The sequence below is a fragment of the Acanthochromis polyacanthus genome, chromosome 15, assembly GCF_021347895.1.
Source record: "Acanthochromis polyacanthus isolate Apoly-LR-REF ecotype Palm Island chromosome 15, KAUST_Apoly_ChrSc, whole genome shotgun sequence".
NCBI classification, from domain to species: domain Eukaryota; kingdom Metazoa; phylum Chordata; class Actinopteri; family Pomacentridae; genus Acanthochromis; species Acanthochromis polyacanthus.
This window is the reverse complement of record NC_067127.1, coordinates 33,430,445-33,443,762: the sequence shown is the minus strand read 5'-3', so window position 1 is coordinate 33,443,762 and position 13,318 is coordinate 33,430,445. Positions and strand designations below refer to the sequence as shown.

The following is a 13,318-nucleotide window of genomic DNA, read 5'->3' as shown; positions in this document are numbered from 1 at the left end:
ACAAAGAATGTCAGCAGCTGAGCAACCTGTAGTTGTTATTTTGACTGCGTAAAATGTATTTTCAAAGTAATAATTTGTGTTCCTGGAATACGGTCAGAATGGACAGTCGGTACCACTGGCCTTCTTTTCACATCCTGTTTCTTCATTTTCTGTTTTGTTAACTAGGTGAAGCTCATGGGGACGAGGAGAAAACTAGACTTCTCTCGCAGCTCGAGGAGAAGTCATCAGAAGTCGTTCGACTGGAGAAACAAGTGAAAGACCTGCAGAAGACGGCAGAGCTCGGCTCTTTGCTGGTCAAAGAGAGGAGCTCACGTCAGAAAGAGCAGCTGCAGGTAAGAATCCTTAGAAGAGGAACACAAACAAAAAGACAGATCAGGATGTCTTTTAGTATCCTAATAATATATTATGCTAGGACTCTGTCTGACCTTCTGTTCCATTCATGCGAACACGATATCTGAGAAACGCCTAGAAAGAACTTCTTTAAATTTTGAAAAACTGTTCACATGAACTTGACAATTAACTGATTTAAACAACTTTATCAACTAGTGGTGACACACAGTTCTACCCCCAGAGCCTTTTTTCCAGCTATATTCAAAGACAGAAGTAGCTCGAAGCACCGTAAATGTAAAACACCACACTGTAGATCTAAATTTGGACAGTGAGTTTTCTCCATAAGGGACTGTCGACTTTGTGACCTTTTACCAACTGAAATCAAGTTAATTACATATATAAAGTCTTTCATAATAGAGATCAAGGGCTGGCTTAAGGCATTTTTACCTATCAGTAGTTTTTATTTACTGGGTATATAAAAGGCCACCTTGGATTAAGAGTTAGCCATAAACCTTCCTTGCAGCACATGAGCTTCATGCTCTGTATTGGGAATGCCTGCACCGTCCCTATCATATGAAATATATTCAAACTCAACCACAGGGCAATTATTCTAGTTTTATCTGGAAAGACATCTCTTAATTTACAAAAATTCTCATTATCGTGCTTCCACAGTTTACCAACGTCAGCGCTAAACCTGTTAGAGGTCAGTGTGTTTTCAGTAGTACATCAGCAGCTGCAGGGAGCTCTGATGTTTTCATGTGTTCAGGAAGTTAAACTAATGACTTTCTAACCTGCAGACCATCACTGGTTTTCATAGTTTTAGCCTAAGGTTTGTTATCGGGTCAAACATGTGTGTGTAGTTATTAGTCATAGACAAGTCGCCTGGGTTAGCATGTAAATATTTAACATTTATTGAGGGCGACGTAACTTAACATGAAAAGAATAATACACCTCGGCAATAGAGCATGACTGTGTTTCTCAAGGGGCAGTTATTGGGCTTTTGCTGTATTTTAATTAATTTCAGTACACGCAACTAAGCCTTACTGAGGTAGAAGTGACTTTACTACTTGGTAAATATGTGGAATTCATCCAGTCACTATTACTCAATCAGCTGTTTTCTGGTGTTGTCAAGAAGTTCCTCACAAAAACCACATTGACATTAAAAGATAAATCAATACAAACAAGTGCTTCTAAGCAGCTGATTCTACAAAAAATTCACTTCAAGTGCACCCGTTGCTACACAGAACTTGTAATGCTGAGAATACAGTGCTGTTTGTATGTTAGAATACAAATTAATGGCATTAACCAATACTCCAATCACACAGGAGGCTTTAACTGCCCTCGAAAAGGAGAAGAAAGCCAGAGAAGACGCCCTCGCCGCTCTGCAGTACCAAACTATAGGTAAAGAGGAGGCATTGGCATCCTTGGAAGAGGAGAGAAAAGCAAGAGAGGAAGCCACTGTTGCACTAAAAGAGCTAAAGCAAAGGATAAAGGATTTGCAAGCATCTCTAGAAGAAGAGAGAAATGGAAAAGAGAGCGCCACGGCAGCATTGGAGACTGAGAAAAGAGCCAAGGAGGATGCTGTAACAGCACTCGCAGAGGAGAAGCAAAGCAGAGAGGATGCAGTTGCTGCACTTGGCAAAGAAACGAGTGGAAAAGAGGAGGTTTGGTCCGCTCTGGAGGCTGCGAAGAAGGAGATTAGCTGGCTGGTGGAGGAGAAAGAAAAGAGGCAACAGGAGAGCGATGCACTTCGACAAGAAGTCAGAGAGCTGAACGACAAACTGGAAGCCTCAGAACGACTGGTGAGCCTCAGTCGCAATTTCCACTTTGAACATGAATTTATATGGAAATCTACGACTCAAAAGAAGAAAGTAACAACCATGAAATTTGCTAGTTTCCCTTGCAGTGGATTTCTCACAAGAATTACTCAGTGATGAATCCCCCCCCCCCCCAAGAGAATGTATTGAAAAATTTTGTTATTTGAGTGTTTGAGGTTAGCTTGATGTACAGTTTTGGAGTAATATTCGTTGTGTTTTATCAAACCGTTTTAGTCGTAAATATTGTAACAAAACATGTCAAATTTCCACAGGTTACCATCGAGACAGAGAAAGCTGAACAAGCCTCAGTCCAACTGCAAGCTTCTCAAGCACGACTGGATGATCAGTCCAAGGAGATTCAGGAGAAATCTTCCCAGATCCACACCTTGACTGAGGAAGCTGCACGACTGAAACAGGAGCTGCAGACCTCCACGGTATCATCTGATGGTGTCAATGATCAGCTCAGACAAGAAGCATCAGAGCTGAGGAAGTGTCTAACTGACGAAAAAGAGAAAAATGACAGCCAACAAAGACACATCCTGGAGCTGGAGAATCAGCTTTCACAGATAAAACAGCAGCTGACACAGAAACAGCTGATCACAGACCAGCAGCTGGAAGAGTTTACTGAGAAACTGAATCAGAAAGAAGCAGCTTCAAAGCAGCAAGTTGAGGAGCTGACAAAGAAGCTTCAGGAGCAAGAAGAGGCATCGCAGCAACCACTAGAGGAGCTCAGATCCCAGCTTGAAAGCCAACAACAGGCTACTAAGGAAGAGGTAGAGCAGCTGAGACTGAAGCTGGAGCAGCAAACTCAGGCCTCAGAGAAGCAGGTAGAGCAGCTCAATGAGAAGCTACGAGAACAAGCAGTATTATCACTACAGCAGCTGGAGGAGGTAAAGCAGAAACTGAGGGAAGAAAAAACGACTTCCGGCAAACACTTGGATGACCTCAAACAAAAGCTCACTGAGCAGGAGAAAGCTGCAGAGCTGCTCAAGGCCAAACTAGAAAAAGCTGAATTTAAAGGTCCAACCTCTAACTCTGAGGCTGAAGAAGATCTCAAGAGGTTGAACTCTGACCTCCAGACTGAGGTTGCATCCTTGAAGGTAAAGATTTCCAACATGGAGGAAACTAAGGAGCGTTCCAGCAAAGCTGCAGCTCAGATTCCCTCTTCAGAAATGGAGCAAGTGTTCAAAGAAAAGGACACACAGATGGAGGAGAAGCTAGCAGAGATAGAGAAAGCATCTGCACAGAAAGAGGCAGAGCTGCAGAAACAGCTGCTGGAAAAGGAGGCCGAGGTCACATCCTTGAAGAAAAATCTTCAGGAGGCCCAGGAACGACAGGAAGAGGAGGAGTGTCAAGCAGTCCAGGAGGCCCGACGGAGGGAAGTGGAAAGACGGAGGGAGCTGCTGGCTGTGGCCCACGAAGCCATCACTCAGAAGGACGCAGAGCTGGAGAAGAAAGCCGAAGAGATCAGCAGGTAAATGAAATTAAAGTTTGGCCTTTGACTGTTCATTTTATTTTCCGCTGACACTCGGTAAGTCTGTCGACATTGAGATGATCTTACTTAAAAAGTTGCACGGCCGTTCACAGCGTAGAACCTAAAATATTCCTGCTCTATAAGACCCTGTTCTGAAGGAAATCTCTCACAGACTTTCTAAATTTGCTTGTTTTCAAAATTTGTGTTGAAAATTTGGGTTACGCCTCTGCTGTCATCTGATCATACTGATGATGGCCAGTGCTGTTTCTTTTTTAAAGTGTAAATCATAAACTCAGATCAGAGCTGAGAATATTACTCTAATTGCATCACTAGTGTACTTTACTGCTCACACATAGTTTATTCCCAGAGCCAGTAAGTATGTGATGCATTTTGTCTAGACCTAAATGCATCTCTGTGGGACACAAGGTCAGCTTTGTATTAGTTCTTCTTCATGCATCCCCATGTTAAGGTCATTCCTCAAAAGAATTAAGAGACATTACATTTTCATTTTGTTATATTTTTATTTGTCTCTCTCTCGGTAAGTCACAATTTGCGCGATAGCTCTCTTGTGTAACAGTAATTAATACAGACCTTCATGATGTTTTTTATTATTCTATTGTGGTTACAGTTGCCGCCGTCGCTCAGGTTTGAACGTATGTTTAAAAACGTTAACTGCTGTGTCTAAAATGTTATGCAGCCACCATGACAGCAGTGCAATTTGGTCATTTGTAAATTACCAAAATTAAATTATGGTTGTACATAGGCTGTGTCCGAATGAAATGTTATTGATTAACCTTTATTCAGTGAGTCGTCAGCCACATATTTCACCTCCAATAAAAAGAATTATATTTTAATAATTGAACTTAATGGTTTCAAGTAGCTTTTAAACCGACAGTATTTTTTGGACAATATTTAAGTTTGTTAATTCAATTGTGTTCAGTTCTGACTGTTCAATTCATTGTTGTCTTATTTAGTGAATGAGAAAATTATTTATTAGGAACATCCCTCAACATACTGATTAATACCTAGTTACAATTTAAATGTAATACTGTTCTAACAGGCTAGATTTACCAGCCAGAAAACAGTCTCTCTATCAAATGTCTTGTTACACTGGAGTTTACAGTCCTCTCCTTTCTGAAATGATCCTCCATTGAGCAGAAAAAAACAGATAAATTCTTCACTTCTGCATTATTATTTGTCACCTGTTTTCTCTGTGAAACCTTCTTCTTCGTCTCCTCTAAAATGCCTTCGTGTCCAGTGAGAGTTGTTAATCAAACCACTGCATTAAAAAGTCTGAAGAGCAGTGATGTTGTTTTGTACCACAGCTGAAAAACTCTTTACTTCACTTTCCCAGACTAAAAGAAGAAGCCAAGCAGGACTCAGAGAAAGTCAAGAGCCTCGGTCTCGACCTTCAGAGGAAAGAGGACGACTCTTCAGACCTCAGAGAGAAACTGGCTGATTACAAGAAGCAGATCCAGCAGGTCCAGAAGGAGGTACAAACAATATTCAGCGTTGCAGAAGCAGCATCTGATCCTGATGCTTTATTTCCATTATAATTTACAGCTGCTTTGAACAGAGTATTGAGTTTACAACATATTGAATAGATATTGGCTTATTGCTGATAAATCATCTACTCCAGGGGTGTTAAACTCATTTTAGTTCAGGGGCCAGATGTAGCCCAATTTGATCTCCAGTGGACCGGACCAGTAAAATCACAGCATAGTAACCATTAAGTAACAACTCAACGTGTTTCCTTTGTTTTAGTGCAAAAATGTACATTCTGAAAACGTTCACATTTAAGGAATTATCTTTTTTCACAACATTATGAACAACTTGAAATTTCTGAAGAAAAATAAGTTCAATTTCAGAAACATTATGCCTCAGTTTATCATTTTCGCATTACAGCTTACAGATCAGTGTTGACACAAAGGAACAACACATTTAGTCACAGATATCTGGAACTGAATGATATAGTTTATGATCAAAACAACAACAGTCAGACAAAAAAAGACAAAGTATTTCAAAAAGCGAGAAACAAAATGACAAATAATGAGATAAACAACACAAAGCAAACAAAAGTTACAAAAAAATAGAAAAGTTACAAAGCAACATAAAAATGAGAGAAAGGAGACAAAAAGTGACAAAAGTGAGAAACAAAACGAAAAAGTAGACAAATAAAGCAAGCAAGACAAAAAACACAATCACACAAACAATGCACAAAACAACAAAAAGCAAAACAAAATGACACAAGACAAAAACAAGCGAGGCACAAAGGAAACACAAAACGACAAAAACAAGAAACAAATGAAAAAACATGAGACAAATGGCAAAAGTCAGATTAACAACAAAAATGAGAAAATATTTCAATAATGAGACACAAAATGACAAAAGAACAATGAACAATCTAGTATTTTACTTTATGGTCAAAACAACTCGTCATGGTCTAGAAATTATTTTAAATTTATAGTTTTACTAATTTACAATTTGCAGTTAATGTCTTCCTGCGGTCCGCATCTTTGACACCCCTGATCTAAGTGTAAGACCAGTGAATGTCCAGCCAATGAGAAACTGGTCAGATGAGATCGTATCGACCAACCAGTTGACCTGGAAGCTGCAGCCCGAAAAACAGCTTCACTTGCCAGGCTGTTTGAACTTGTGCTTCGAACTGAACGACTTTCTGTGTTCTTCTAAAGATTTCGACCATGAGAGAAGAGGAGAAATCTTTGAAGCAGAAGTTGGCTGACTCGGAGAAATCCAAGAAGCAGCTTCAGTCTGACCTCACCAACAGAGACAGGACAATCCAGCAACTCAAAGTGGTAAAATGATGTGTTTTTCACTTTTACCACCTTTATCGACTGAATCTCATGACTTTAGCTTCGTTTGTGTTTTTCCTTTTGTGTAGCAGTAAGAAATCTGACAACTGTTCTTTGGACTTATGTTGGTGCCATTTTCCTGTTTACATCATCAACTCCTTTCCTTCTTCCTTTAGGAACAGTCATCCAACACAAAGTCTGATGAGACTCACCAGCGCTACCAGAAGGCCTGCAAAGGTAGAACATGTACTTAGTTGTCTTGCTCTAGAGAAAAAAAACATTTTGCTATGTTTGTCACAAGAATTCTGCTTTTAAAATCATCCTTTTTGTTTTCATTTTTCTTCAACAAATTTGTGTATAAATATTGATCTTTTAGTGTTGAAGAATTAAAGGAAAACTTTTCCCAGAGTCCCAAAAATAACATCTTCACATTGTGTCTTTTGTCTGACCAACCGATAAAAACCAAAGCTCTGGTGTTTAGATTTCAATTTGAGCCCCATTAGTCCATTCAGTGTCAACCTCAACAGTTAGTTGTCTTTATTTTTGTCTTAGAATTACAATACTGGGTGAAAACGTAATTTCACTAGTCATTAAAACACTGCAGCTGATTTTTTTTTTTCCTAGAGCAGCTGTAAATCCCTGGGGATCAACATACTGCCGTAAATTCTGCATTCTCTGTGCAGGCTGAGTGTGACCCTGTAGCTTTGCATGTGTCTGTCTTGGTGTGTTTTTGGTAAACAGACCTTGAAGCCAAGCAGCGTGTGATGGAGGACATGCGTTTGGCTCTGACGGAGCAGGAGGAGACGCAGGAGCAGATGGAGCAGGTCCTGGAGGAGAAACTAAACCTCATCCAGGAGCTGTCTGATGGTAAGAACAAAACAAACAGAAGAAAGTGAAGAGCAAACAAAGGCTTTGTGAAGAGAGTGGATTCATTGTTTTGAGCTTGGCATATGGACAGCTTAGTCTAATCCTCTTATCCCTGCAAACAGCAGTGAAGTATTCCTAAAACACTAAACGAAGCTGGACATGTACATCTTCTCAAAGAAATAAGACTTTTTGATTTGATACCAAATACATGTCGGTAGATCAGTCGCTGTTTGGTCGCCACAAGTACAAGAAAAGGAATGTGGGACACCAAAATGCCAGTGCAATGGATAAAATAAGCTTTCTGGCCTTTCTGATTACACAGTAAGGTAGAGAAATGACAAAAAGATAAGGAAAGAAGTTCACACAATTTTAATGTGGAGCCTTTTGACAGTTTAACTAACTTTAAAACAAAACTTTAATAAGAACTTGAATTTAAGTTTATACGATAAATGGAAATGTAGTCTGTCCCTTGACCAAGGACAGCAATTCTGCTTTTTTTCTCCACTTTTTTTATCCTATCGGTGTAAAAGCTTTCGCTGGAGTCGTGAAGAAAAAGATGTATGAAGCTACACTAAAAATAATTGTCGTCTGTGAATGTAATGCTTGCTTAATGTAACAATAATAACAATGCTTAATTATAGAACTGGTTTTATTGTCTGATGTTCTGTTTGTTCTTGTCTTGTTCTTTGTTGATGCTGCTCTTTATACCTTTTTAATTGCCCCTCGGGGATAAATAAAGTGTTTGAATTGAATGCAGTCTTAATGTTGCAGAAATTATGTCTTTTTCTCTGGTTTCAGAGCTGGAAAGATTGAAAGCGTTGCTGCTGAAGCAGGACTGTGGAAGCGAAACACACCCTGTAGTCGACAACCCATCAGATGACGTCAAACTGGCTAAAGAGGAAGCTGCTCAAGCTCAGGAAAGCTTGAAGGTAATGAGCTGAAATTGTCTCCAAATGTTATGTGAGATGGCAGGACAAGAAACGTATGATCTCAGATGGACTTCAAGTGGTAGACACATTAAGAAATACGCATTTCTGTTGGAATATTGATGATAAATAGATAAAAAGTAGTATTTTTCTTAAAGTACATAGTTTATCTGTGAAGTTTTAGTTATCCAAAAAGTTGGTGAAACCGGGTTGTGTACATTTGTTGAAAAAAAACTCATCAGCATATGAATACAGGAATATTTTTTTAACAAGAAAATCACTCAAAGAGCGCTGTACTACACCAAGTCTGCTTAGTCGTATGATTTCTGATGGATGAAATCTTGAAAGATATTGTGGTCTGCAGAGGTCGATTTGTAGTAGGATCGCAGTCATGTGATCATCAGCAGGTAGTTGACGTGGCATTCACTTGGCAGAGAAATAAGGACTTACAGTAAATGAGCAGTTTGTCCTGAACAGGGCTGCTACCAAAGACTATTTTACTATTGATGAGATCGTCAGCTATTTCGCTGATTAGTTGATTAATCTGGGTGATTGTTTCCTTACAAAAATCAAATTAACAATTTATTTAAAAATTTTCTTAACCTTATGTTGTAGTGCTTCCCAAATTCCTCAAATTTGACCCTCCTCAAAAGGGAAACTGGAGAAAGGAGAGTTGAATTATCATTTTGAACGAATTCCGTCCAAATGACCATATATACTTTAACTGCTCAGCCAAAAATTCTTCTAATATATAAATATAGATCTATAAACTACCGTTCAAAAGTTTGGGGTCACCCAGACAGTTTCATGTTTTCCATGAAAACTTTTATCCACGTGCTAACATAACTGCTCAAGGGTTTTCTAATCATCAGTGAGCCTTTCAGCACCATTAGCTAACACAATGTAGCATTAGAACACAGGAGTGATGGTTGCTGGAAATGTTCCTCTGTACCCCTATGGAGATATTCCATTAAAAACCAGCCGTTTACAGCTAGACTAGTCATTTACCACATTAATAATGTCTAGACTGGACTTATGATTCATTTTATCTTCATTGAAAAAAATGATTTTCTTTCAAAAATAAGGACATTTCTAAGTGACTCCAAACTTTTTAACGGTAGTGTAAGTTTCAGTATATATAAATATATGTATGTCCGTGAGTGTGAATGTATGTGTATGTGGAAAAGACCTCTGAGCTTGCATTGTGATGAAAGGGGGATCTATTTAAACTTGAAAAAAATGTAGGGAAAATCCAAAATCCTTCCCATTTTCTGAGCTTTATGAGTGTATTTGGTAGCTACACAGACAATAGATATTACAGTTCTCCCTGCTAAAGAACACACAAAATGTTAAGTGGTTTTGGATTTTCTGGCAGTGCATCCTCCAGAATGACTCCCGTTTGGTTTCTGTAAATGTGCTCGTGCGTTCTGCTGCTGCTGCTGTGCACAGTGTAGAAACTACATTTTAAGTATTCCTGCGCATTCAAAGTCTTTACACTGGAAGCTGGACTCTGCTGCAGCCACTAGTTTCTAAAACTTTAATGTTCAGTGATGTGTGAATGATTTGAAACTTTTTAGAAAAAGTAACATTGACGTTGATGTGATCAAATATTCTGACTAATCGCAGCAGGCCGAGTCTTGAGCCCACAGACGATAGACGTTTTTATGTTCTTTGATACATACTAATGACATTGATGTTGTCAGATCAGAGCAGCTTGACTTAACCTTCAACTTGAAATAGTAGGTTACCACCCCTTTTTTTTGATGAGAACTTAGTATTAGGATTTTATTTCTAAGTGCAGACATCCATCCGCCATCTTGAAAGTGCTATTATTATCAATAAACATGTTGCTTTTTATAGTTATGTACAGACAAACACCAGGCTGAGCGCAGAAAGTGGCTGGAGGAGAAACTGTCCCTTATTGGCCAAGCTAAAGAGGCAGAGGACAAGAGGAACCATGAGATGAGGAAGTTTGCAGAAGACAGAGAACGCTACACTCGACAGCACAGCCAGCTGGTAAGAAGAGGGTGATTTACAGGTTACACTCTTTCTAAAACGTACAAACATGTCAACGTGTCGGCATTAATCTCAAAGCAGACGGATCCACCTGCAGTGAAGAAAGCTTAAAAGGACCCTAATCTGACAACAAGCCTGACAATTTGACTTTGACACATCCAAAACAGAAGATAACTTGTTTTGCTTTTGGGTAGCATTATGTTTTTGCCCCACATGTAGTTATGTAGTCCAAAACAGTAGCTATTTTCTCATTTTCTACACAAAGCATTAGTTTTTTTGATGATTGCTGATCAGTGTCTTCTTTTAGTTTCTCTATCTGTATTCTTCCCTCATTTTGACTCACACCTGCACAACAAAATCAGTATTTTCTTCCTTATATTTTGCATGAATCCTCTTTTTTTTTATGCATCAGGAGTCCCAGCTAACTGAAAAGGACCAAACCATGGAGAAGTGGAGGAGGGAGAGAGACACTCTGGTGGCAGCTTTGGAGATCCAGCTGCAGAAGCTTGTTTCCAGCCAAGCAGAGAAAGACAAACTCATCAAAGAGCTACAGCAAAATATCACACAGCCACCACTAGAGGTCAGTATAACATAGGGAAGATTAGAGTGCCAGGCACTGGGGAAAATGAGATGTCAGCACAGAAACTAATGTGGGTGGAACATCTTACTGTTAGTTATGCTTCAGTTATGAAGAGAAGCTGCTGATGAGGTGGGAGAAAAAAAAAGTGACTATTATAGCAAATTAATTTCCAACATGCATGCTGATATTTACAGTGTTAGTGTCTGAGAGTCAGATGACATCCTTCTCCAGCCTTAATATTTAATTTATTGAGGTCATTTAGTATTTTCTGTAATTTTATAGTTTTAACTGTAATATTTATATTGCTCTGGCAAATTCACATCATAAATTATACTGTAGGGTTTTAACCTTAATATTTAAACTTGTTAGATAAATCAGTAATGCAGATCTTCTCCACTGGAAAACGCTTTGGCTCAATAGCTGTTGTTTTAAATGTGCTGCATAAATATTGCTGACTTTCTGCATAGGCTTTTATCAGATTGGTCAAACTTCAGTAACCAAAGAAAGTCCTGGTATATTCCACCAATCAGTGAAAAGACCTGCTGAGACATTATAGATCAGGGTTTAGATTAATTTACTGGAAGTTTTAAATTGCAGAAAGCACTGGATCAACAGTTTTCTGACCCACTTTAGTCAGTGTTTAGTTACACTTTAAAAAGGATTTATTTGGTGAGCAGAACCTTAAAAACAATGTGTTTGCAATATTCATGAAACCTGGTGTAAGGAGAGAAAAAAAGGGCAGGTTGTAAGCAAAATTTAACAAAGAAAGATGGGTAAAAATGAGAATTATTTCCATTCTAATTTGAGTAGTTCCACCTTTTTTCGCGCTGCTTTTCTGCTGCTTCCTCTCACACATTTTGTCCCCACTGAGCTCCTGTTTGGTTCCTACACTTACATAATTTAGTTTTATCCCCAGCGTAACAACAAAACCGACAGTGTGAAGGGCAGCCTGCAGTGATTCACCGTATCAAATTGATGCAGAGCAGTGTTGATTTAAAAATGTGTAACAAGCAAAAAAATTTGGGGGGAGAACTGCAGGTAATTTTATACGTATATCGGAAACGCAGCTCATGATGTGAAGGAAACTCAATAAGTGTGACAGAGTGCAGAAACCTGCCACTGCATGGAAATATCCAAGCTGCAGCACTAATCAACCAAGGATAATTGAAAGCATTGTTTTGAATTGTTGTTCCCCTTTTAATTATTAACAACAGATATGCTGTCATGGTCTTCAAAATTCTATATTTGAAGATTGTAAGGAGGCATGCTTTCATACACCACAATATTCCAATTTGGACAGTGAAGTTGTTTAATAAATGATCAAAGGTATAACAAATTATGGAACAAATTATGGTGTTTCTTTTACTCTCTCCTCTTTCTTTATGTAAATGGGGAAGCAAAATATTAGAAATACCTTTTAACATAATACAGTTTAATACAGAAATAGCAGTAAAATGATAGTGAAATGTGACTGTTGAACTCTAGTACCTCCTTTCAACTCCTCACTGACACAACCATGAACATACTTGCAGTGAAACTCTCGTATTCTTACATCAGATTGTTGCCTCAGTCGTGGCACAGGAGACCAGGATCATATTGTGAAAAAGCAGGTACAAGGAATCGAACCGGTTGCCTTTCCACATGTGTGGGAGGGTTAAAGTCGGGCTGTGTAATTATCGATTATTAATCTCAATCGTGGTAACAAACCCTTCAGCTTTCTGTTGGGTGCAGCACATAAAAGAAGATTATTAGATTATTATTAGGCAAAATAGCTGTTGAGTCTGTTTCTATCAATTTATTATTTGACTTTTTCTTGAATCTCCATCTTCCATACATCAGTCTGTCATATTTATCAAATCTAACACTTTTTTTGTGTTTACAGGGTGGACTGAAGGTTAGAAAGCTCAGTGATGGTGTTTTGGAAACATTATGTGTTTCTCATATACAATTCAATTTCCAGAGTTATCCATTAAATGCTGATTGTATTGTATATTTGCCACTGGACATAGGTTGGACCTGTAGTAGGTTTCCAGGCTCACTCTGAGTCTGAGTTTGAGCAGTGCACCTCCAAGTTTTGTGTAACTTTCAGGGTGTTATGTTGTTGGGTACATACAATTGGAGGCGACGGACTTCCTGAGTGTCCATGAACGTCTTGTTGCAGAGTTCTGATGGAGCTGATGCTGCTTCCAGCCTGGCAGAGCTAAAGGCCGCTCTGTCTGAGAGGGAAGCTGAGATTCTGCGACTGAAGAAAGATCTTCAGGCCTCAACAGCCAAACAGGAGGACACAGTTACACCAGTCAGTGTCTCAGAATGTTTCTGTCTTCCGATTTTTATAAGTACTTTAAGAATACCTGCTTGAAGCTTAAAATTTCCTACTTTTCTGTACGAATCTGTCGTAAATGGAAAATAAAGCACTGGCACATTGGGATGAATTTCTCCAAATGCCAGAGAATTTCAATGAAGTCTCACAATACGCAGCTTTGTAGTTATCTTGT

At 38.9% G+C, this 13,318-nt stretch overlaps 1 protein-coding gene across 2 annotated transcripts in view; it reads left to right on the top strand.

The window, feature by feature from the left end:
* Window positions 1-13,318, top strand: part of LOC110970813 (kinesin-like protein KIF20B) — a 98,034-nt gene that overhangs the window by 23,276 nt on the left and 61,440 nt on the right. For both annotated transcript variants that reach the window (XM_051959748.1, XM_051959747.1), the window contains exons 18-28: window positions 166-332; window positions 1,656-2,132; window positions 2,420-3,621; window positions 4,976-5,114; window positions 6,315-6,437; window positions 6,611-6,671; window positions 7,176-7,301; window positions 8,100-8,230; window positions 10,088-10,243; window positions 10,656-10,823; window positions 12,985-13,119. In XM_051959748.1, the coding sequence (XP_051815708.1) occupies window positions 166-332; window positions 1,656-2,132; window positions 2,420-3,621; window positions 4,976-5,114; window positions 6,315-6,437; window positions 6,611-6,671; window positions 7,176-7,301; window positions 8,100-8,230; window positions 10,088-10,243; window positions 10,656-10,823; window positions 12,985-13,119 (2,885 nt within the window). The remainder of the gene's footprint in view (window positions 1-165; window positions 333-1,655; window positions 2,133-2,419; window positions 3,622-4,975; window positions 5,115-6,314; window positions 6,438-6,610; window positions 6,672-7,175; window positions 7,302-8,099; window positions 8,231-10,087; window positions 10,244-10,655; window positions 10,824-12,984; window positions 13,120-13,318) is intronic.